General features: G+C 36.4%; 1 protein-coding gene across 1 annotated transcript; it reads right to left on the bottom strand.

Moving 5' to 3' along the window:
- Positions 1-757: 757 nt before the first annotated feature.
- Positions 758-23,902, bottom strand: LOC110095889 (subtilisin-like protease SBT6.1). Its single transcript, XM_020821590.2, has 10 exons — positions 23,178-23,902; positions 22,193-22,321; positions 21,745-21,897; positions 17,252-17,368; positions 6,344-6,528; positions 5,461-5,724; positions 4,307-5,366; positions 3,003-3,524; positions 1,288-1,348; positions 758-1,197 (listed from the first exon to the last, which is right to left on the bottom strand). Exons 1-10 carry the CDS (start codon positions 23,727-23,729, stop codon positions 1,106-1,108), a joined length of 3,135 nt encoding a protein of 1,044 aa, XP_020677249.1. The 5' UTR covers positions 23,730-23,902; the 3' UTR covers positions 758-1,105.
- Between the last annotated feature and the right edge of the window lie 1,855 nt (positions 23,903-25,757).

The raw sequence follows: 25,757 nt of genomic DNA on the forward strand, positions 1-25,757 counted from the left end.
TAATACAATAATAATTTTATCAGCATGATCATTAATACTTTAGTACAGGCTAATGCCTTCGTAATTGTTTCAAAATTTTATTTTTTATGCTGACTCGTACGGGAAAAATTATTTTATGCTGACGTCAAAATATGTCATGTCACTCTTTCGCTCGATACTGTTACTCAAACCACTGACATTATACATTCTGGTTGATTTTCAAACGGTATTTTACGTCTGATCTTCGTATAGAATAATTTCTCCTCCTATGGAGTAGGTTTTAGAGCTATATCATCACAACTCTAATGATAAAAGATGTCCTCAATTTCTTAGTGGTTTTAGAAGGGAAAAATACTTCAACGTTAAATAAGGCATATAAGATATATTTTTTTCTCCCGACAAAAAAATCAAAATGATTTATTAACTTTTTATGGAAGATCAAAATTAATTTAATCCCTTAACTCTAAAAGAGAGATCAAATTGATCCTTTAATATAATTAAAAATTATTTTAATCCTCCATAAAAAATTAAAAGACCATTTTGTTCATTTCCTCTTTTTTTTTCTTTATATATATACTCAAATATTTTTCTTTGCAAATAAAAGTAAAATAAAAGCCAGCCTAACAGCTTTAGATTTATAATGATTTGACCGTTATTTATAAATTGAGTGCTATAAACAAATTTTATCTTTAAAATTTGAGCCCTGGTCAGAGACTAGGAATATTAAACATTAATTTCGATGCACTCAAGATTAAACTAATTAGAACTTGGAAGATGATAGACAAAAGTTCAAATTTCTTTTAAAATCCAATATCAGAAGTACACAAATTAACATCTTCATTAAACCAACACTTTTCTATATTCCTATAAACAATTCATAAACAGAAAAGCAGCTCTTTTGTTTACAAAATTGCAGCTCCCTAGCTCTGCTAATGGTAACATAATACAACAAACATTGCAAAAACATTCCTATCTTCACAGAAAAGCTCAAATCATGATTGCGTTTACCTTGCAGTTGAAACCTCTAACAAGACCAGTTGCAGTTAAGAAAATTCCTCTGTTAAATCAACCTTGACATGCGGTCCATCACTGCAAGATATATGTCATTCTTCAACATATTGAAGAACTAAACTAAATTTGACGACCGGCCAGATGTAGATCCCTTTCTTCGACGTCGCCGCTTTTGTCGCATTCGCCAACTCAAGTATGCCGCAAGGCCTAAGAAGTTTAGATAGATCAGTGTCTTGTGTGCTGGACAAAAATGGAGATTTGAAGAGCAAAATGTGGAGATTCAAGTTTTCTACTCACAGGTCATTGCAACCAAAGCTGGAATCATCCACTGCGTTGCGACCAACATTGGAATATCAACCTGCAGGCATAGGGGGTATGGGCTATCAGCTATTTCCAGCATAAATCTACAAAATGAATATCATTGATTGAACAGAAAAAGCAATCAATTATTCAGAGTCATATGTAAATCAGCTAAAGTCTTTTGAAAGTGAGAAAGTTAGAGGGTAATTCTAAATAGTCTCATAAACTGGTCTGTATTTGATTTGTGTCTTTGAAATGTGCAAATCAGAGTGTCAGGAAGCATAATGAAATCTCACTGATGCTAAGTCTTCATTTAGATAAAAATTCAACTGATGGTCAGTGGTAGAGAAGGTATGTTCCGGCCCTGCATGATAAAGAAAAATTGCAAATGCAACACACTTGGCCAAACAAGTGTGGGATTCGTCCACACATATCCTGTCCTGTAGGCATAACCCAGTAGAACAAACCCTAGAGAATAAATAGCCTTTTCCCCTACATTAGTGGTAAATATTTGCTTTCGCTCTGTTACTTTATCCTATCCGCATCTAAAAAGGACTATTGCCTAAGCTCTAATGCCCAGTTCCTGCAAATAATAGGGATAAATTGCTGCCACAAAGATTTTTCCTATAGTCAACTATTCCTAGGTCATCTATATGCATGAAACAGGTTCTTTCCCCAATAAACAGATTTTTTCTGTAAAAAGCTTGTTGCAGACTATACATGCAGGTATATGTTACAGAACTAACAAGACCGGTCCCTTGTGGGACGGTCCAATTCTACAGGAGGCAGGCTAAGGCCACTTTCTTAATTGGTTCGGCCAGAAGCTGAACCCCCCCCCCTCCCTGAGGCGGCAAATAGGAGAGAGAGAGAAAGGGGCGGCTTATGCAGAGTTTTTGAAATTGGTTTATTATAGGAGGTTTTTTATTAGGAAGATTTTATTTAAGTACGAGGAGAGGCTAGGTTAGGGCATGCAAAAATTTGGATTTCTCTTGGAGTCTCTTTGGCGTCTTGGACTCTAGGCTTCTTGTCTAGAGATTGGGAGAGAACGATCCTCCTCTCGAATTGAGGATCAATTGTATCTTTGCTTTGTTCTTGTTTCGCTTTGCTTGCTATAAAATTATCTATCGTTTGATTGTTCTTCCACATATTTTCTTCGGTTTTTCTCGCTGTTTTACCGATTATTGTTAGGTTTGCTTGCGAACTCAAGTATTTCCCATTAGGGTTACTTGCGAACTCAAGTATTTCCTATCAGTATAGCGAGAGACCATTTCAAGGTATTGCGGAAGACACTTTGGTGCTGCTATTTTTCCTTGTTACATCTGGAAGGGAAACAGAAACGCTTCTTGCCTTCTCACAAACAAGTGCCGAAGCCAGAGCTGTGCATTAAAGCAGGTTGTTGCACAACACTTGAAAAAATTATCAGGTGCAGATTATGTATGTTGCTCAAGATGCGTAAAATAGGAGTATATAATCATGCACTAGTATTTTCAAGGGTACACAGCTGTGCAATCCCATCAGATGAGAGACACAACTGTGTACTCCTACTTTGTGCAAGTAGAGCTATACGTATAATACGCACCTAATAATTTTGCCAGAACATGAGCCATGTGCCATTCTTTTAGCTTACTGGCATGCAAGATATTCAAGATTCAAAATTACTAATAATAATAAAAAAAAAGATTCAAAATTACTATGAGATGAAGTAGGTTTACCTCCTCATGGTTCAACAAACCAAAGAAGTCTATGCTCTTGCTAAAGCTGTTCCGCACAATTGACCCAGAAGAGTTTTCCTCTGATTTGCTAGCTTGATATTTATTTGATTCAGTTCTTTTCTTTGTAATATTGAAGTCTCCATCTAATGTCAGAGTTGGATATCCTGGTAACTTTCTGTTCCTACCCATCAGCTGAACACCATATCCTTTTGTTCCCCAAACCTCAAATCTAGAGTCTTGGTAGCACATCAACTCTCGGCCAACTACTTTAGAATATATAGAGAAATTCACATCAGTTCTTCGAGAGGGCAACCTGCTTTCATTTTCATGCATGGGAAAACTAATTCTAGAGGAATCTGAGAAAAGAACAGAATCTTTGACATTCCTGTTGGTAAAATCTATTATCTTATCAAGAAGCCAATAACAATTGGCTACCATGTGACTGCTATCAAGACAACTTGAATCTCCATACACCACAACTCGCCCTGCACCAATTTCTGCAAGCCCAAGGATTGAGGACTCCTGCACATAAAAGAGATATCAAGAAAAGAGTGATGGAGAATATTCATGGCCTTGATATATAGTCAGATCACAGAAACATAGAAAATTTTAATGCTGGTTTTTGAACACTTAATATGAATCGGACATTAGTGGACTGTTACGGTTCGGCCAGAACCGCCCAAACCGGCCCAGGAGGGGCCAGTTCAGACCTACAGGAGGCGGGCTAAACCGCTTCCTTTATTTGCCACCCAAGCATGTGGGCCCCTCAAGGGGGCAAGGAGAGAGAGAGAAGGGCTTAGGAAACTATTTGAATTAATGTTTATTTTAGGCAATATATTATTAGTTTTTATTAAGAAGATATGTATTAAAAGAAGGGAGGAGGTTAGGGCCAGGGATGCACATTTTGAGTTATTCTCTTGGAGTTTCTTGGCGTCTCGTCTAGAGATTGAGAGAGAATGATCCTCCTCTCGAATTGAGGATCCATTGTATCTTGCTTTGGTGTTTGTTTTGTTTTGATTCCACTATTACAATCTATCTTTTTTAGGTTGTTTTCACCCAAATTTTGCGTTATTTCTGCTATTTTGATCAATTATTGCTAGGGTTGCTTGCGAACTCAAGTATTTCCTCTTGGTTTACTTGCGAACTCAAGTATTTCCTATCATGGACATCCAAATGTAAAGCTAAGAAAATAGCAATTAGTATTATAGTTGTAAAAATTCCTTCAGTCGGTCATAAATTCTGAGCACCAGTGTGTTTTTTATTATTTTTTAGCAGGAACAATAAAAAGGCAAGAAGCACGTAACCTTGGTCATCCCAGAATTCTGTTTTCCACGAGTTTCTGAATTGTCCTGTAATTCAAAACTATGAACATATCCACCTCCGGGAAATTTGACAATGTCGGTTCCTGATGCATAATGGCTTTGCTCGCCATTGATAGAAAAATCTCCATTTAAGATTTTGTCACCAAAGGCAATCCCAAGTGGGGCCAAAAGCTCATTAAGGGCTGGTATATTTGCACCACCAGTAACTGGAGTCCACCAACTTCGGGTATTATCATCAAAAAACCTCATCTTCACCATTGAGTCTACGTTGTACCACTCAGAAAATACAGCAAGACCAAGCCCACCATCAACAATATCGTCTCTTAGTTTCTCAATTTCTTCTCTGAAATACTCATCTTCAAGATCCACCATTAACAAAGTTCCATAATGGCTAGCATCAAAGCAAGTGAAAGGTGAGCCAAGTATTTCCACAAAGTATCCATTATCTCTGAGCATGTTGAACATGATGTGGAAGTTTGTGTGAAGGTGATCACCATGCCAATCAAGAATATCATTGCGAACATCTAGAGAATCTCTTGGTATATATCCAGGTGGATATTTTATATTGTGATACTGGTCCCAGAGAACTCTTCTGGATCTCGGAGGTGTTGGAGCCACTCTTAATTTCAAGCGAAGTGAGCACGTACTGATCCTTCGATCTTTCTCACCACGATGAGGAGGACTGTATACCTTGACAATCACATTGCCCTCAATGAAACCTGAAAACTGTGAACCCTCTTCCTTAATTTGCATGTGCAATGCTAAAAACCCAGTCCAAGGCCAAATAACATCTGAATATGTGAATCGAATACTAAGTAGATTGCTGACATCATCAAAGGGGTGCCATGTTGGTGGCGACTCCACAAAGCCAATCACACCCATGCCATTGAGAATGGTGGCATTGAAGATAACAGGCATGGCACCTACATAAAGAGGCTGACGGCAGAAGGGCCACATGTAGGGGCAATCTTCATAGTCAAGTACACTGGGGAAGAGGGTGGCTCGCGGCTTGTACTCTTTTAAGATTTCATATGAGCCCAACCTGGGAAGATATATTGCAATTGTGTAATATAGATTTTAGTAAAAATGGGTGCGGGGGTTGGAGGGGCATGCAAAAGTAGAAATTAAAGACTTACAGGTTAAGTTTTCCGGCACCTTGTTCATAAATATTGGGACCTGAAAGTTTGGTAGCAGCCTCTACTAGAGCTTGCTTCATGCTAGCAGGATTTAGAAGGTCTTTACGTGCATTTTCGGGAATAACGCTTACAAGCAAGCACACAGCACCCGCAACCACTGGACTTGCAACACTTGTGCCAGATAAGCTCTTGCAGCCAGTTGTAATTTTAGAACCCATTATGTCTCGGCCATAAGCAACAACATCTGGTTTTACACGACCATATCTGATAAAAAATGTTCATATCTGTTACATTTACATAATAGCATGGAAGGTTCCTTATGTTCACTAATCTAATCCTTGAAAAAAAAAACGAAAGACTGTACAATATTGCCTATCATCATCTAATTCAGGGAAGGCAGCAGTTATTTGTTCACTTCCAAACACTCAAAACTAGTTCACATGCCAAGAAAATGAATATAGGGACTTTGATGGTGTAAAAGGATCCCTTGAGTTGCAAATTAATGAAAGCTAAAACTTAAGTTACAGAAAAAAGACAGAATTTTTAAGTGAGAGGAAGAAGCATATTCATTCTGGAAAAAACAAGCTTCATTACCAATGTAATTGCATTTCTCTAAAAGATGTTTAAATCTAGAAAATACTTTGCAAGTTCTGAATGCCTTTTAAGGCTTCGTTTGGGACAGTTTTTTCATTGATTTCTAAAAAAATTTTCTTGTACATAAAACTTTTATTCAAGAAAATTTTTAACAAGAAAGCTGTTTTGAAAAGCAATAAGAAAGTTGTCTCAAACGAAGCCTAAGTGTGAAATTAGAGCAGAAATTTTAGTATAAAAGGATTACAGTAAACAATTCAATACAAAAATGGTAATTGTGCAGCTTATCTACCCATGTGGGATTTCCCATGTACTCATGCCACGTGATGAGAAAGAGGCAATGTGATCGCTGTAATCAATGCCACCAACTCCAATAACATCACTCTGGTCAGCCGGATTATTAAGTGTTCCATATAAAGGGCCATCATTTCCAATAGCCGAAACCATAATAATGTTATTTGCTGTGAGTTCCCACACCTGGATAGCCAGTTCAATGGCATAAGCAATAAAAGCATCAGTTTTGCAAGAAATTGTCCTGATGCTTCGGCTTCGTTTGGGACAACATTTTTATTGCGTCTTGAAATGGGCTTTTAGACAAAACTAAAAATTTTAAACTAAAACTCCATTTCAAGAATCAATAAAAAAGCCGTCCCAAACGAAGCCTTCATAAGCATCTCGACATTGGAAGTTTCAAACACATCATTAAGGATTCAAATAGCGTAAAGATCTATTATCAAGAAATATCAAATACAGAACTTTAATAATCCAACTAAATATAGACTATATAACAGGAAGACGCATATGATAAATATATAGTGAGAAGGACAAACTAGCATCAGGACTAATTATGTCTCTACTAAAATCAAAGATGGGAATTACTAAAATGGACAATATAGAATGCAATTTACAAGACTAAGACCATTTGAGTGAAAAAAGAAAAGGATAGAGAAGCATTGGAAGTAAAAGTAAATACATGAAACCTCAAAAGTTGAATCTAAAAAAAATATTTTTAAAAATTGCACCATAACAAAAATATTGGCATATCAAAAGGCTTAACTTGCATATATGCATGCCAAATGGCTCAGATTTAATCTGATGCTACTCGAACTTGAAATCAATTAAGGGTTGATATGATTAAAGCTATCATCCAATTTGTTCAAACAAATTAATATTTAAAACAGATTGGCTAAACATGCAAAAAATACATGTCCCTCTCCCATCCTCGAGTTCTAAAATTGTATAAGAGTATTCATGTTTGTAGCAAGAAAATGTATTTTGTGGTTGAAATACATAATCGCATCTTCTATTTTTCCTTTTTTTTCCATTTTGCAATTGTCCCCGACCAAGAAATTCATTTTGGATTAAAAATTGAGCATAAGCCCTCCTCATGGACTATGCCAACTTCGAATTGCTGAAACATTGCATATAAAGCACTGCTTTCCATCAGAACACCAAGAACAAGAGGTTTTCATTCATTTAACTAAAACATAATGATTGTGAATAAACTTACATTTTTTGGAGCATATTATCCCACTTAATTCAGTAACAACCACTATTCTACAACTTGAACTAAATGAATTTCTAATCAAGGCTTTCGCAGCACAAAATTTTTGTCATCCACAATTCTGAACTCTCTTGCTGCCCAATTTTATGTGCCAATTACTAAAAACATAGGTGTATCTAGTGCATAAAGCTCCCATTGAAGAAGGGCCCTAAGAGGGGTTGATGCATGTAATCTTACTCTTGCATTTTGCTAAGAAACTTTCCATGCATTGTAGACAACAATATCTACATTTATATTCTACGAGTCCCAATCCTAAAAAAAACCTCCAATATACTTGGCTGCTAGATTCCAAGTGCTGTTTGGATGGTTGTCCCTTTAATTTTGGGTCCTGCCTATGCCACTAGCGTTAATATTTGTATGTCCATGCATACATGTAGCTAATCAGGTGAATAGGATACTTGTCTACATTTATATTCTACGAGTCCCAATCCTAAAAAAAACCTCCAATATACTTGGCTGCTAGATTCCAAGTGCTGTTTGGATGGTTGTCCTTTTAATTTTGGGTCCTGCCTATGCCACTAGCGTTAATATTTGTATGTCCATGCATACATGTAGCTAATCAGGTGAATAGGATACTTGTCAAGAGGATGTAGTGCAAAATGGGCTAGAAATTTTCTGAAGGGTTTGGGTTGCCAAGAAGTGATAAAAGAGTTCACCCCGTATGGTACTGACTGGGGAAGCAACGTAACCATGCACGTCAAATGGAAATGAAAATGATTGTACCTTTATTGATACATTTTGACGGTGCTCCTATACAAATTGAAAGAAAAAGAAACAAATATCAACATAAATGAATAAATGAAAAAGAAAAATGTATGAAATACATAAGGATGCTAAATGTGTATACTAAATATTATAATGATATGTAGTATACAATTGTTATGTATATTTTAATATTATATAAGAAATGAGAAAAAGAATGTACCATTGTATTTCATATAGGTTTAAATGTTATATATTAATGATGAAGAATCTGTGGAGGGCCAAGAGGAGTCAAAGTGATGTGAAACGATCATCCAAAGATGATATACTTGATGAATTTGCACGCTTAATTTTTAGAAAGAACAAATAATTATATATTTATAATGATTTGAACGACGAGATAAAACATTAAGAGCGGTAAAGCGAGCTTAGGCTAAATCACATACAAAGGAGTTAAGATCGTAAAACATTCAATTTAATCTAACGACGCGTACATGATTGGCTTTCAACGATGAATCCCTAAACTAACAGTGAGATTAGTCGCTACAAGAAGATCCTTCACACAACTTTTCTAATTACTAGGCTTTAGCGGAGAAGCATTAACATGATCGTCATGAATTTACTAGACCACAATTGAAAAGCACTTCGAAGAGAAAAGAGTCGGGGAAGAGTTTACCCAAAGACAAATGGTGCCAAAGTGTAGTCCGTTGGGTAGCCCATATATATGTCGGTGGTCTTCCAAAGTGCTGGACAGCAGGATATCTTTGCTGGCATAAGGGGACAGCAAGCTGTATGTTGAAATCTGAGGACAACAGAGAAAAACTGCCTACAGGAATTATGGACAGCAAATTCAGCCTTCCAACGGTGCAGGACAGAGCCAAAATCTGAGAGAAATCTCAGGATTCTAGGCTTAGGAGCAAGGGGAATTGAGAGGGAGGTCGGGTAAGAGAGGAATCCAGGATTTACTTCCAGAAATAAAAGAAACAGAATTTGGAAGGAATTTACGGTAGTGGGGCCTTGAGGGGAATTTCGGCCAAAGGGAAAAGTCTCAGGTTTTGGAATTATTTCCAAAGAGCTTTTGAGTGAATGAGGGAAGTAATTAGGAGCATTAATTGACTCTTAATTAGGCAAAGGAAAGAGGAAGAGGGGGCCGGCCTAGGAGAGGGAGGGAGAGGGGTTTCATTTCAAATAGGTGGGCCCCAATTAATTAAGTGAATTAATCCCTAAATATGAATTTAAATTTCAGTTTTAAAGCTGCAATTAATTCCTTAATGACGGGAGGAAATTGAGGGGGCATTTAACTCCTAATGCAAATTTGAATTTTGGATTTGAAACTCCCTCCAAGTGACCTCTCCAAATTAGGAAACTAAGCAAATGCAATGAGGGAAAATGGAGGGGATGGAGGAGGGGTTATTGCGGGCGGGTGGTGGCAAAGGGGAAGGCCAGCGGCTGGAGGCCGGCGGTGAGTGGAGGTGGCCGGTGGCTTTGGGGCCAAGTGTGCCGGCGGGTGGGTGGGGGAAACAGTAGAGGAGAAGAAAAGATATGGGATAGAAGACCGAGAGCTCCACCAAGGGGCTATTGGGTATTGCTTGGAGCCTCTCCTAGGCTTTCCTCACTTGAGAACTCACAAAGAGAACTCTAGAACTCACAAAGAGATCCAAAACCAAAATTTTCATTAACAATAATCATCAGCCCTTTCCAAGAGGAAGGGGAAGGCTTAAATAGCCAAATACATGAAGGAAAATAAAAAAACACAATTGCCCCTAGGGCAAACATAAGACAAAGCCCTCAAGTGAGGGTAGAAAGGGAAAAGTACAAATAACAAATCAAATACATCAAAATAAATAGACACGATCGTAGTCGTTGATCTTCGATGTCCTCATCACAAAGTTCTTAGGAAAACTTCTCCATCAAAATCCATGAAGTCCTCTTGCCTTCCCAAATGGGTTGTTGCTGAGAAGCTCAGATGCATCTTGGGATCAACTGTCAAAATAGGCGCCACTTTATTGTAACTAAATCAAGGATTCAAGATTGAACCCCTAAATTCTTGAAATAGATTTTTCCATCTTTTGTAAATGATGTCCCCTCTTATAAAGGGAATCTCACATGAATACTACGGGACAAATAGTTCCTTTTGCAATTACGTAAAAGAGAGACTAAAGAAAGGAATCTTATAAAAGAGAGAGATTTCTCCTACCTCATTTTATAATTACCTAGTTCATTATATATGTTAAATGAAACAATAGTTTCTTGCCTCCAAATAAGAATCTAGATCAACCCTTGTTTCCCAAAACAATGAATTGCCAGCTTAATATGTTGGTCGAATCTCTTCCTAGGGTTCTAGGTTGTTTGGATCAATAGTTAGAATAATTGATACATATAAATGCGTATTATGTACGTATTTCTTTTACCATATACTGACATATCTCAATACTACTTTTCATGGCTTGTTATACCCCCATTTGAATCATGCTTCATGTTTCATAGAAAAGACAAAAGAAAGATGTGATTTAGAGAGAGAGGATTGGATAAAGGAGGATTGGAGAAAGTAAGATGGGATTAATTGGGGTTCTATGAGAGTTCTGATGGACCAGCCGATTTGATTGGGAGGGAATCAATAAATTTCCTAATCAAGAGGGGGTTGTTTAGGAATGTTCTTAATCAAAGAAGAATTATTTAAGGAATGTTTAAATTACAATTATGAGGGAATTATTTAAGTAAGAGATCTAATTTGAATTCAAAATCTAAGAGGAAATTATTTAGGGAAAAGGAGGAGGAATTAAGGGGGGAGGGATTGTTTAAGAAAGTTTTAATTATAATTGAGAGGGAATTATTAGGTAAATAAATCTAAAATGGAATTATTTAAGAAAAGGGGGCTGATTTGAGAGAGAATTTGGGAGCCTATTTAATGCTAACAATAGGGTGATTTTAGATTAAGTTTTGAGAGTTTGCTGAATTTAGTTTATTCTTAGGTTATTTGAGCTCTAGCCAATGGCTAGGGATTTGGGAGAGCCAAATCTTTCTCTCCAATTGAAGATCCAATTGTTCTTGCTCTTTTCTTTCATATATTTATAATAAAAATAGTTTTGGTGTATTTTCTTCTAAATTTCTTATTGTCGTCTACTGATTTCGAGGAAATTGCATCCACTTCCTATCAAAGTGGTATCAAAGCACTTTTTAGGACCTATGGCGGTAAAGAAAGTTGATGCCTTGGAAGAGCGTCTTAAAGGAAAAGTTGACCAATTTAAATCGACGTTTGAGGATAGAATGACATCAATGGAGGAAAAATTTTCCAACCTAGAAGGAATGATAAGGAAACTATTGGAGCTTCACACCCAACCGATAACATCAGAGGCGAGAGCACCGTTTGATTGGATTTGAAAGTGGGGGGAAACCCTAATATAGGGATGATGAGGGAGGATCGGAAGGAAGATGTTTTGGGGGAGGATTGGAGCCACTTCCAAGGAGGGAAAAGGGTGAAGAAGTGAGATTTTTGATGGAGCTGAAAAGTTTGGAAGAAGGTGGAGAGAAGATAAAAGCACCAGATATGGTTCAAACACTCCTACAACAGTATCGAGAGGTGTTCCAGCTAGTTAAGGGTTGCCTCCTACATCAGTCTCACCTATTAGTCTTCATTTGTACCATCATCCCCAAATCCAGAAGGATGAGATCGAGAGATTGATTACGGAGAAGCTGTAAAAAGGGATCATTCGACCCAATGTCAATCCATTTTTCAGTCTAGTGCCAAGGTTTAAAATTGCGTAAATAAACCTTGAGGCGGTTTCGTCCGTGAGGCGAGGCGTAAACCTCAAGGCGGTCTGAGGCGTAAGCCTCACGGACGCAGAATTGCATAAATGAGAATTTAAGGGTTTTAGCAGGTAAATAATAGCAATATTCAATCATACAATAAAAACATCTAAATAATAAGTAGAATTAGTGAAAATTAAGAAAGAAGATGCAATAAAAGCATGTTCTAAAGCTCAAAACCACAAAATTATAGTCTATCAGAACTCCCAAAATACAATTAAGAAGGAACATATAAAATCCAATCATATCCCGCTCAGTACCGAGCATGTACCGCTCGGTACCGAGCGGTACTGGCTCGATACCGAGCGGTACTGGAAGTTTAAACAGTGGTCGAACAGCTTATACTAATTGGTGTAGTGAATTTTAACCCACCGTGGGACCGGGCTGATGAGGCGTACGCCTAACCTATAATTGCGCAATTGCGCCTTAGAGGTGCGCCTCATACCCGGTGAGGCGTACGCCTCTGCCAAGAGGAAAATTGCGTAAGCCTCGAAGCGTATTTGAGGCAAATTGCACAGAGGCGCTGCGCAATTTTAAACAGAGTCTAGTGCTATTAGTCAAGTGCTTCAATAGCAGTTTCCTTCGTTCCACCTTGAGGACAATGTGGCAATTTGGGAGGGATTATTGATGGACCGGCCAATTTGATTGGGAGGGAATAAGGAAGTTTTCTAATCAAGAGAGAGCTGCTTAGGAAAGTTCTTAATCAAAGAGGAATTATTTATGAATGTTTAAATTACGATTGAGAAGAAATTATTTAAGCAAGAGATCTAATTTGAATTCAAAATCTAAGAGGAAATTATTTAGGGAAAATGAGGAATTAAGAGGAGGATTGTTTAGGAAAGTTGTAATTATAATTGGGAGGGAATTAATTAGGGAAATAAATCTAATTTGAATTCAAATCTAAATGAGAATTATTTAGGGAAAGGTGGCTGATTTGGGGGTGAATTATGGGAACCTATTTAAGGCTAACAATAAGGTGATTTCAGATTATGTTTTGAGAATTCGCTGAATTTAGTTTATTCTTAGGTTATTTGGGCTCTAGTGGACGGCTAGGGATTTGGGAGAGCTGGGTCTTCCTCTCCAATTGAAGATCCAACTGTTCTTGCCATTTTCATTCATATATCTATAACAAAAATAATTTTGGTGTGTTTTTCTTCATAATTTCTTATTATCGTTCACTGATTTCGAGGAAATTGCTTCCACTTCCTATCAAGTTCCTGAATGGTTTGTGATAGGAAATACTTGAGTTCGCAAGTAACCCTAACGGGAAATACTTGAGTTCGCAAGCAAACCAAAAAAAATTGGAAGAAAAATAGCAAGAGATACTAGAGAAATTTGAAGGAAATCCTCAAAAACAGTATAATTTTATTATAAGAACTAAAGCAAAACAAATCACTAAGCAAGATACAATTGATCCTCAATTCGAGGAGGATCGTCTCTCCCAAATCTCTAGATGATGAATCTAGAGTCCAACACCCCGAAAGAACTATAAGAGAAACAATAATCAAAAACATGCCTAGCCCTAGCCCCTTCATGTCCTTTAAATAGCCCTCTCCACCTCCTTAAGAACTTCCTAATACAAGATATTATTTATTTAATACAAAAGATATCAAATCTTTTTAATTAATTAAATCCAAAACAAATTGGGCGTGGGCCCCTCCCTTAAGCAGTGCAGGAAGGAGGCGGTTTGACCCGCCTCCTGTATACAAGTGCCGACCCCATCTGGGCCGGCTGAGGCTGAATCGGTTCCTGGGGAACCAACATATCAGTTTGCTAGAGTTCATTTAAGCCAAATAATATGTAGTAGCAAGCAGAAACTATAAACAAGGCAACAAATCAATTCCATGAACCCAAGTCATGAATAGCTCATTTTCCACACAACCGTATTCGGTTTCAGAACTTCACTCATTGTCCTGATGTGTTGGGCTTCCTAGCCAATGAAAGAACCAAGCACTGGCCACTTAAATCCCTGGTGTCGTTTTCATATTCTTCAGTATTCTCCAATGAATGATTTTATATATCAAAGTCTCAAAGATATATTATTTTGTTTGAAATCAAACCAAAGAGTATTTAAACTGACAAAAATGTAGATATGTAAACTAGGATGGGTTCTACTAGAATAGCCAAACTTGAAAGCCTCAAGAAGGATTGACAAACATGCATATATTATGATAAATATTTGGGAAAGATATAAGCTAGCAGGTGATTTCATCTAGAAAAGCAATATGCAAGGGATGCCTCATTCTCTTTCCCCTAAATTGCCAACTTATAGTATAGATCATTCCTTACACATCAACCATGTTTCCTAGTTGGAAACCATCGTTTGATCAATTACATAAAATATAAGATTATTGTGCTCCTTTGAGAAATCGCAAACCTATTAAAAAAGGAGAAACAAATTATTTTTTATCCCTTATTACATAGGATATTGTATCCTGCTCCTACCCTCTTACCCCTAAATTGCCAGCCTTTGTTACTTTGTAGAGCATAGATCATTTCTAACATATCAATCATGTTTATCGGTTGGGGTTTTGTTTGATTAATTACATAAAATATGAGATTACGGTGCTCCTCTAAGTGATTCCAAGCTTATCTGTAAAAGAGAAATAGATTCATTTTTTCTCTCTTGTAATACAGGATGGCTTAGGGTCCAAGATTTACTAATTAAAATCTAATATGAGATTTGCAAGGAATTACAAAAATACCACATTTTGTAATTTCACAACTGTTAATTTGAACAAATAATAGTTATTTTTTATAAAAAAATATAAAACACATTTATTCATCTAAAAAATAATGTTGAAGTCATCAAAATCTAAAATTTCACAAGAAAATTGAAAACAAACATAAAATTCTACAACAATTAATATTCACATCATTAAAAGGAAAGTTGACATATATCAAACTTGATAAAATCTCAGTTACAAAAACCAATCACTAGATAGTTTAGAAGAAGAACAACGGTGTAAATTACAAATTGAAAAACCAAGGCATTCATAGTATTGAATAGTTGAATAAATTTTTTTGGTATATAATGCTCAATGTCAATTCTTCCTATGCATCGTAAGTTTTTCCAATAATTTCCACGGGATGAAACCCAAAAAGACCCAAAATAATTAACTTGTCAACATACCTTAAAATATAGCATAATCTTAAAGGTTTCAAATCAACATATTTAAAATCCAATACGAATCAACAACTTCCCCATTCTAGTTTCTAAAAAATTGTGAGTTCCAACATTTAAAAAACACAATTTTAGCAATTTCAAAAAATTCCAAACCCGAATGTGGCAATTCTGCATATTCTACAAACAATGCAATGCCTGACAGAGAACCAAAAAAAAGAAAATTTCAAACTATGAACAAAGCTACAGAGCAAAATATATAAACCATCAAACAAAGACTAGAAATGTCTAGGGTGAATTGTCGTCGCAATGGGAAAGCTGCATGATGGAAGGAATCAACGACAATCCAGTAACAGTGAACTTCCAAATCAGTGGGTGAACAAAATAGCGAATTGGTTATCTGCTGAATCAAGGAATTGGAATAATTGAAAAGGGGAATTAAGGGTTGAATTGAAATGACTTGCAACAGTAAATCAAACCTAATGAAATACTAGAGAAAACATCACATTGTTATATAAACCAACATCATAGGCATGTTTTACACTACAATAAACTAGAAAACATAAACCAAAGAAATAAAAGAACTAAAATAACATCAATTCACATGATTTGTACTTTGAAGGAATAAACTTTTATATTTGCATCATCTTATATGCTAGAAACATAAAGCGGGTGTTTTCCATAGCAAAACAGTCTACCAATATGTATGCCAAGCATGGTCATCTTTGTGATAAAAAGATGATATTTTAGTAACTATGTAGCACTGATTAAGTTATGATGGTATGACAAGCTAGTGTCCATCACATATCTTACCAACCTGCATTAATAAAACTCAAAAGCAAAATTATTTGCTTACATGATCCATTAGAAGTCGTAGAAAATGTGATTGCAAATTCCTAGTTATTTTGTAACACAATTCACATGCACTTCAAAAATATGTGATTCTAGAACAATAACCAACTTCATTTTTCAGCTACAACTCAAAACATACATAGGTAGGAAATCCAAAAACTACTTGAGTTGCACTCCACACATAATTCTGAGATTGCCAAATAAAATACTTTCATTACTATAGCCAAGTATATATGACATTAAGGTATAGCGATAGAAGTTACTCTATCACATCTCTTTTGTTAAACAAATTTGATGTTATTAATACCTAGTCAGCAGCAACGACTTCTAAAGATCTATGGTTTGTTTGTATGACTTCAACTGAAAATAAGCTTAGCAGGAAGCTAGTTAAGATAATAAGCAAAGGCTAGGCAATTAAAAAAAAAAGACAACACCACCTAAGTTCTGAAGAGTGTTCCCTTGGGCAAGGCTTGATCTTGTCCTAGTTTATATACTGCTAACGAAGGAAAGTTTCAGTGAATTGAAAATATGCAAATTTTTTGGAAGGGGGGTGATAATGCCTTCAGCTAGAGTTGTTAACTGGATAAATTGTGAAACTAGCTCCTACATCAAACTAGCATTTCGATATAAATTGGAAGATGGATAGCTCTATCATCCCCATGCAGGGACAATTATTTTCAATAATATCCTCAAATAGCTTTGCATGACCTGCAACTACATGTTTCCTGAAAATCCTTAAAAAAAATGTTTCCCATCTGCTGTCAGCCTGCCACCATTGAACACCTAACTCATGTTTCAGTGATTTACTGTAATGATTGATCCATCAATAAGGCCAAAGATCAGTCAAAAAATACAAGGATAAGATAATACTAGCATACAGATATTACATGCAAACTATTCAATTTAACTTCAAGAACATCTGTATCACTTCTAAACCCTGAGATATGAACAGTGACAAAGTTAATGATTATGCTGAAGCTCGGGAAAGGAATAGTACAATGAACATGAAGATACTGAGAGTAATCTCAATATCATCTCATTAGTTAAAATGTAAGAATCTAATAGGTGCTCAAGAACCTAGGAGAAACGTAAATGATATTAAATTAGCGAAAGCTAAAAAAACATGACCACACTGTTAAATCTAACATCACCTTCTCCACAAAAGGAAGATCCAAGTAGTCTGGTCCACCAATACTCAAATTGAGCACATCCATGTTGGTCGCAATAGCGTAATTAAATGCATCCAGAAACCATGATGTGTAAGATACCTACAATGGGACTGAATAAAAAATTCTTGTAATCTTGGCAGCATATATAATCTTTAAAAACAAATAAGTTAAATTTAATGCATGATGATTAGTTTAACATTCTTTGAGGAAATATTGAGAAATTTTTGTACACTCAAAAGAAAGATACAAACTTCAATAAAAGAAATAAAAGGTGCCATTTGAAAAGTAAAAGCATGCAACAGTACTGGATAAAGCAATTCAACTGAACTTAGATCTACCAGAAAAACATGGGATGGAGGAATGTATTACTAATGGCTATTCAGAAAGCAACAACAGCATCACATAAGAATGTCATATTAAATTATGTGCATGTTAATTAAAGAATTTAGCACAAGCAAATGCAGGACAATCTGATGCAAGATGACTCAAAATTAGAATTTCCTAATGTAATTAATATGATGCATGATGTGCTTTCATCCAAAGGAATATTGAATATTCACAGACCACAAATTATCGATTAATCCAACAATTCACTTCTTCAAATGGAAGCATATAACAGTATAATTTAAAACCAATCGATAATGAAATGATTAAAAATCTTTCAGAATTTCATCAATAAATCAGAAACAAACATCATCTTTTCCATTTCAAAGACTTATATCTTTTATTAGAGTTAGAATTAATTAAATCAAGATTAATAATCAACATGAGAAGTTTTCTATTCCTGTCCTCTATTAGAATTAACATAAACTAAATCAATATTAAAATCATCCCAATAATATAAACTAATCTAAAACTAGGAAATAACATAACCCTTCTTGGCCATCATCTCTAGCATATACTCAACAAAAAAAAACCGACTATAAAAAAAAATAATTAATGCTCGACGTGATGCATCTGATGAGAGCAAACACAAAGATACCTCTAAAATAGCCACCAATCTCCAATTATGCAGTAAGAAAATATAGTGATGTCATATATATCTATTTTTTTTTGGAATTAACCTAAGCTAAGGGACTGTTTGGTTTGCTTTAAAAAAATGAATGTAAAAAGAATACAATGTAACATGAATATAATGTATTTGAAATATTTGAAGTGGCTTAAGTTAGTGTAAAATTAATACATGAAATTACTTTTTTTTTACTTGAAGTAAAATGAAAAGTCCCTCTCAAACTGATGAGGACATCTGACTGTGAAAAGTTTATCAGAGAAGAGGTCGGAGATCTACGGCTAAGATTGGACTACTTTATTTCTGAGCATTTACTTGTATTTGATTTTTATTATGTATTTTCCGTTTTTACCCTCACTTGAGGGAGTAGGCTTATGTGGACTCAGGGGAGCACTTTTGTCATTTGATATTTTATTGTATTATGTCTATTTATAGACCTCCCCTCCTCTTTGGGGGGATGATGATGATGATGAATGAAATTTCTGTACTTTGTATCTTGGTGAGTTTTAAGAGATCTTGTAAGAGTTTATGTGAAGCCCCTAGGTGAGGGCCAAACAAGATTCATCAGTCGCAGGAAGCATCTGGGCTCACGGCTTCTCTCCACTGCTGATTTCTCCTCTCCTCAAAATCTCGCCCACACCTTCATCTTCCCCAAAGCTCCAACCAATTGCCCTCCTCCTAACCGCCGGCCCTCCCCTTGACTGATCCCTAGCCGTTGAAACCCCTCCCTCCCCATAATCGCCGGCCCTCTCCTTGGTCGACCCCTAACCACCAGCTCACCTCCCTCATAGGAGCCGACCATCCCCCACTATCCCTTGGCTCCAAAATTTCAAATTGATCCTTCAATACTTTCCAATTTTAGAGCATCATATATTTGGCAAAATCTGAATTCATATTTTAATGCCCTTAAAATATGAAGTTCCTTTTCAGAAAGGAGGAACCATGATAGAAAACTTCCTCCCAATCAACCCATTTGAATTTTGAATGGAGATTTGTCATAAATCTACTTTCCTTAACTAGTGGGCTATGATTGGAAACTCCATTAAGTTCCCAAATCAATTCCCCAATCAATGTTGGCCCTTAAAATATGAAGTTCCTTTTCAGAAAGGAGGAACCATGAAAGAAAACTTCCTCCCAATCAACCCATTTGAATTTTGAATGGAGATTTGTCATAAATCTACTTTCCTTAACTAGTGGGCTATGATTGGCAACTCCATTAAGTTCCCAAATCAATTCCCCAATCAATGTTGGCTTAAGTTAGTGTAAAATAGGCATATGTGCATTCATTTAGTTCTACATCACAAACTTAAGGGAAAATTCTATAAGATGGTAGTGAGACCTGCAATGCTTTATGGTGTGGAATGTTGGCCATGAAAAGAGAAGTATAACATTAAGTTAAAAGTGTTGCAGAGATGATGATGCTCAGGTGGATGAGTGGCTTTAATCTTAGAGAGGATAATAAATGAGCATATAAATGAAAAGGTTGGAGTAGCTCCAGTGGAAGATAAGATTAGAGAGAGTCGCCTTATATGGTTTGGTCACATAAAACGGCAGCCTTCCGACGACCCAGTTAGAAAAATAGATGTATTAGATTTGGCTTATGTTAAGAAAGATAAATGTAGACCTAAAAAGACTTGGTTAGAAAATCGTGTGTGATAAGTCTAATTGTTAGTTGAGGGATTATCTTTGAGATCTCGCAAAAAGCATGAAATTATTTGACTTGATTATGTTGTGATTCTCCTATTATCAAGTAATTGATCGCTAAAGTCTAATCACTACCTCACTGGCTTAAGTCTTTTTTTGCACGTTGAACGTTAATTAATTTTCAGGGTTCTGCTCATAAATGTGTAATTTCCAATTTTACTGCACATGTGCATTCATTCAGTTCTACATCACAAACTTAAGAGAAAATTCTATAAGATTGTAGTGAGACCTGCAATGCTTTATGGTGCAGAATGTTGGCCATGAAAAGGGAAGTATAACATTAAGTTAAAAGTGTTGCAGAGATGATGATGCTCAGGTGGATGAGTAGCTTTAATCTTAGAGAGGATAATAAATGAGCATATAAATGAAAAGGTTGGAGTAGCTCCAGTGGAAGATAAGATTAGAGAGAGTCGCCTTATATGGTTTGGTCACATAAAACGGCAGCCTTCCGACGACCCAGCTAGAAAAATAGATGTATTAGATTTGGCTTATGTTAAGAAAGATAAATGTAGACCTAAAAAGACTTGGTTAGAAAATATTAGAAATGACATTTATTTATTAGATTTAGATGAGAATTTGACTCTTAACAAGATTATAATGGAGAAAAAGGATTCATGTTGCCGACACCACATAGTGGGATAAAGGCTTGTTGTTGTTGATATTGTTGGCATGAAGTAAAATGGATGCAGTGCAAAGTTCAAAATGATGGTGGTCAGCTGGTGGCGGAGGGTGACCAATGACACTTGCAAAGGTGTTGGCAAGCGGGTGGCGAGCAGCAGCTAATAGCGGAGGGTGGCCATGGAAGTGGAGGCCGGCTGCAGCGAGGGAAGTTGGTAGCTGGTAAGGGTGATGACAAGGTATTTTGGTTGCGGTGGAAATGGTTTTCACTCAAAATTGAGCGAGTTTACTTCATCTCAAAATTGAACTAGAATGCTTTGCATTATGTTTAAAATGCTTTACACTAGATTTCTTTTTCATCTAATCAAACACCAATATTTTCAAAACCCATGCAAAAGGAATACTTTATACCTAGTTTACTTCCAACCAAACAACCCCTAAATTAAAATTGAAATCATGCTAACCATATGAATTAATCTAAAGCAAGGAAAAAACTTATAACCTTTTTTAGGCAACCCCCTGCCATCACCATCATGTACTCAAATACTCAAATGCAAAAATAAAATAACCAACTACTTAAAAATGAAATAAATAACTACACAAATTAATGCTCAATGCCATGCTTCCAACAAGAGTAAGCAAGAAGATTTCCACCTGGAAACCAATGTTTCGCTTAACTTCAACAACATTATGAGATTGGAAAAACAGTCATATCTCTGCCATAGAGTTGACATGAATTAAGACCGATACAGTAAAACATAAAAGAATGGGTAAAAATTCATTTTTAGTTTATCCATTCCTCCAGATTTTTCAATTTGCTCCATGCAAAATTTTATGTCAATAGAGAAATTCTCATGAAGCTTACTGAAACTTATTCAAGCTTACAATATGATGCCGTTGGTATCTCATCCATTTCAAAGATATAGATATTAGAAACTAAAGGAAGAAAATTTTAGAAGAGCTATCATGACAATATAACCAGAACCATTTAATTTCATGCTGTATGCACTTTAAGAACAAGATGTAAAGTTTTCCAAAAAAAAAAAAGTAGGGGTAAGCAACAATAGTCAAGTGATCTATACAGAAAACCTGCCTAATTAAACTAATGCATCCATGAGCTGGCAGAAGGTAAAACAAGCATTACCTGAGCATCTGTAAAAACACGAAATGCATAAATCTCAGTATCTGGAGCAAATCCTAGGCACTCTTCGTCTTCACCAGCAATAACTCCAGCAACAAAGGTACCATGCCCAAGGTTGTCATTTAAAGTATCCTCATTTGTCCAGTTTGTCCTCTCCTGCATAGAATCGTTTTATAGTCATTAGACTGCAACTACATGATTACTCGGAGTTGAAATTCTAAAACTAAAAGCTTTATTACAAAATAAGATAAATAAGTAAATAGAACAAAAAAATCATTATGTGGAAACAATAAATCTTCAGCTAAATTGGTGAGATTTCTGATTGTCAATTGATTAATGGTTGGAAATCAAATCTATTTTTGAGAGATGCCATTATACAACTAAATAAAGAACGGGCGAAAAAATGTAAATGATAAATAATTTTCATTTAAAAAAAAAAAAATTGCTATACCTTGATATTCCGAAAATGGGGATGATTTGCACGAATGCCTGTATCAAAAATTGCCATTTTGACTTTACTGCCAGTGAACCCCTTAGCCCATAGTCTTTCAGCTCCAAAAAGTGATGTAATTTGGGATCTCTAGAGCAATAAGAAATCAATTATTACACAACTCCAGGTTAGAAAAGAACTGAATTGTATGGGCTTCAAAGTCTGAAGGAGCGATAATGCAAAAACTACCATAACCCATATAGTATTGCAGTAAAAAGAAGCATAGTGCTAGATTGTGGTTGTAAATCTTCAGACTTGACTTCTAAAATGAAAAATGAGATGATAAAAAGAGGATCAAATGGTCGTGTGACTCTGTCCCGAGCTTCTGTCGTAGCCCATTGTCATTTAAGCAACGAGGATATCGAGATCTTTCAAAAACGGCTTATATACAAATACAAAGCCTTGGCCCAGCAAAATAGGAATTCAAAATTTCATTTGAACACGAAAAGAACTATAGCTCCTTGCCCATCATGGGGGTTTTAAAATGCATATTTAAGCGTAAATGATTTAAAAAGAAAGTTGCATTCATCCACACTTCCATTTCTCACTGGTCTCAGTTTCACCGCCGTTACCCCTGTAACCTCTCATTTTGAGACCAAGAGAGCTCTATCTATCTTAGCAGAGTTCAATAGGAATTTTTCGGAGAACAATCCAGGATTTTTATACTTGTATGTATATTGCCCAAGCTGGCCAAAATTATAAACTTATTTTCGAGATAAGAAGTGTACGATAGAGTGCAGATTAACATGCCAAGCTCGTTATATACAGTTCCTCAAACTACCTCATTATCCTTCCACTCTTTCGAAATTCCCAGCCAAACGAAGACCACAAATTGCATAAAAGAAGAAAATAAAATTTCCACGGCCAAGTTATGAACCTCATAGTTTCAAAAAACTGGAAAAGCACTGCCGTTGGAAATTCACAAATTAAAACCAAACCAACAAACCTCCATCATGAGCTTCCGCTCCAGCCTAAATGAATTATTCCCGACCAAATCACTGCTCTTCTTCCCTTCTTCCTCAAACGACATAGACGTGAAGATCTTCCCAGGCCGTTTCTTCTCACTCACGAAGCCCTGTTTCCCTCGTCCATCAAAGAACAAGCTACGTGAATAGCGCGTATCCGCAAACACGTCTTTAACCCTTTTCAACCTCTGGATATCCTCAATCAGCAACAACCGCCGCTCTCCCCCGATCTCCAAAACACCAAAGTCCGTCGGAAACGACAAAGCCGGGTTCCTCCGCTCGATCCACCGCCAGCCCTCAGAAAACCGGAGGTTCTCCTCAAGGTAGGCATGGTGGTCATCCGTCATCCTGTAATCCCGGAATCTCACTATGTAATTCATAGTTAGGGTTTCATTCCCAGTGATCAGAAGAGAAATCGGTGTCTCAGTAGGAGTGGGATCGGAAGCGGGAGGAAGGCGGAGGAGAGAGAACGAAACCATGGCGAGGAGAGGAAGGAGAGATGAGAGGAAAAATGAATGAATTTGATGGGCCATTTAGGATGGAATAGGAAGCTAGTGTCTGCTATGGTTTAGTTGGAGATTTCTCCATCGGCCGATGCGGCCGCCGCCGCTCGCCGGAGATGCTTGAGGTCGGAGTAAGTACACCCGGAAGGGGACGACGGACGGTAAGGTGGGTTGGACCAAGGAAAATAATTACACTAATAATAACCCGTAAAACATAGCGCTTTCATGGTTAGGGCTTAAGTTAGCTTTAAGCCCCTAAAAGCACAATCAAATACCTCACTTTGATATAATCACTATAGTTTTGAGCATAATTAATCTTGGTTTATGAGAAGAGTGGTGGATGATGAAATAAAATTTAAGTGCTTAAACTTATATTTTATTAGAATTATATAAACTTAAAACTCATTAAAGGATATTTAATTTGTTAAATGCAAAGACTTTGAAAATGTAAATTTTGGTGCATTTCAAATGATCATCAAGCTTAATTTTATGATTTTTTTGGTTTGTTGAAAAAAGAATGCAGAGTAAAATGGATTGATGTATAAAAGTTATACAATGTATTTGAAATATTTGGATAAGTATAAATTAATTGTAGGTGATTATTACTTTTGCTTGATTTTAAAATGATTTACATAATATTTACTTTACATTGCATTTCTTTTTCATTCAACCAAATACCAAAATTTTAAAAGTATATGCATTTGAAAAATTTTACATCCATTTTAATTCCAACCAAACAAAAGTAAAATAAATATAATGTAAAAGCTCAAATATGATGATGACAGCGCGGTGGAGGCAGACAAAAGTAGGTAATGATGACAATTGGCAATCGTCGACGTCAGTCAGTTGTGGTCGATATGATTGTGGACCCTTGAAAGGGTATCCACTTAGCAGGGGACATAGTGTAGAGGGTACACGACCGCACCATCCAGAGGGACGAGACGATCGTAGGCCTCCGTGTTCTTTGTAAGCGAGCTAATAGAAGGGCATATTAGATCGGCATATTAGATCGCACATACGATTAACCATTGAGGATAGCGGCACTCACCAACACACCATGATGGGTAATAATATACACGATCTGAACGAAACAATGGGTTTCCCCCACCTGATATATTAGCTCAAGTGGGGTTTATTTGATGGTGGAGTTCTGTTTCCCACGGGCATAAGCCCTTGTGGTTAATTACATCTCAGGCCGGAGCCTGAGAATAATCTCGATTAAATATCCGACATTATTCTTTCCAAAAGGGGATTGATACAGAGGGGAGACTAGGAAACCCTACTCAAAGAGAAAGAAAGGGTTTAAGTGGGCTTAGTCAATATGCATGACTCGGATAAACACCCAGAGGGACTAAGGCACTGAGGAGAAACTAGAGGAAGAGAAAACAATACACTCAAAGCATGCAAAAGGAAAGGATGAAAGTGGTGTCATACATGTGACACAAATAGGTAGTATTTATAGTCCCGAAGAAAAGGGAACTTACCTACCGTTGAAGCGTACTACGAGACACAAAATGTAGTAGCCTTAAATCCTAAATCTAAGGTGAGTTTAGTATTCTACATCCAACACTAACATCTGTGTCCTAGCCAATGCATCTGGGCTTATATCATGCCTGAAAAGAAAAGCCAACTAACCACCTAGGCATGTAAAATCCATAATGTCTAGTCTTTATAAAAGATGAGTAGGTAGTTTAGTTATTGGAAGTAAAGCCGACGTCTAGAGAGATTCCTAATTGACCTTGGACTCATATAGGGTATGATGCTCCTAAAATTAATGCAAATTAAATTTTAATTAATTGGTTTCTAATACAATGCATGCTAGTTAAAGGATTTAAATCAGAAATACATGAACTTTAAAAAAAGACTTATAAAATAATTTTTTAGAAAAGATTGGGCTTCTTCAGGTCCGGTACCTCATCCTCATAGGCTACATTATCCGGACTCTACCCACAGGCGGGAAAGTGTCTTACAGAATGAGAGAGAAAATATATTAATATGCATGCGACCTCGGACAATTCCGGCTATTCCCTAGCTCGTTAAATTTCTAAGTTATTTAAT

This window comes from Dendrobium catenatum, unplaced genomic scaffold, assembly GCF_001605985.2.
Source record: "Dendrobium catenatum unplaced genomic scaffold, ASM160598v2 fragScaff_scaffold_718, whole genome shotgun sequence".
Classification (NCBI taxonomy): Eukaryota; Viridiplantae; Streptophyta; class Magnoliopsida; order Asparagales; family Orchidaceae; genus Dendrobium; species Dendrobium catenatum.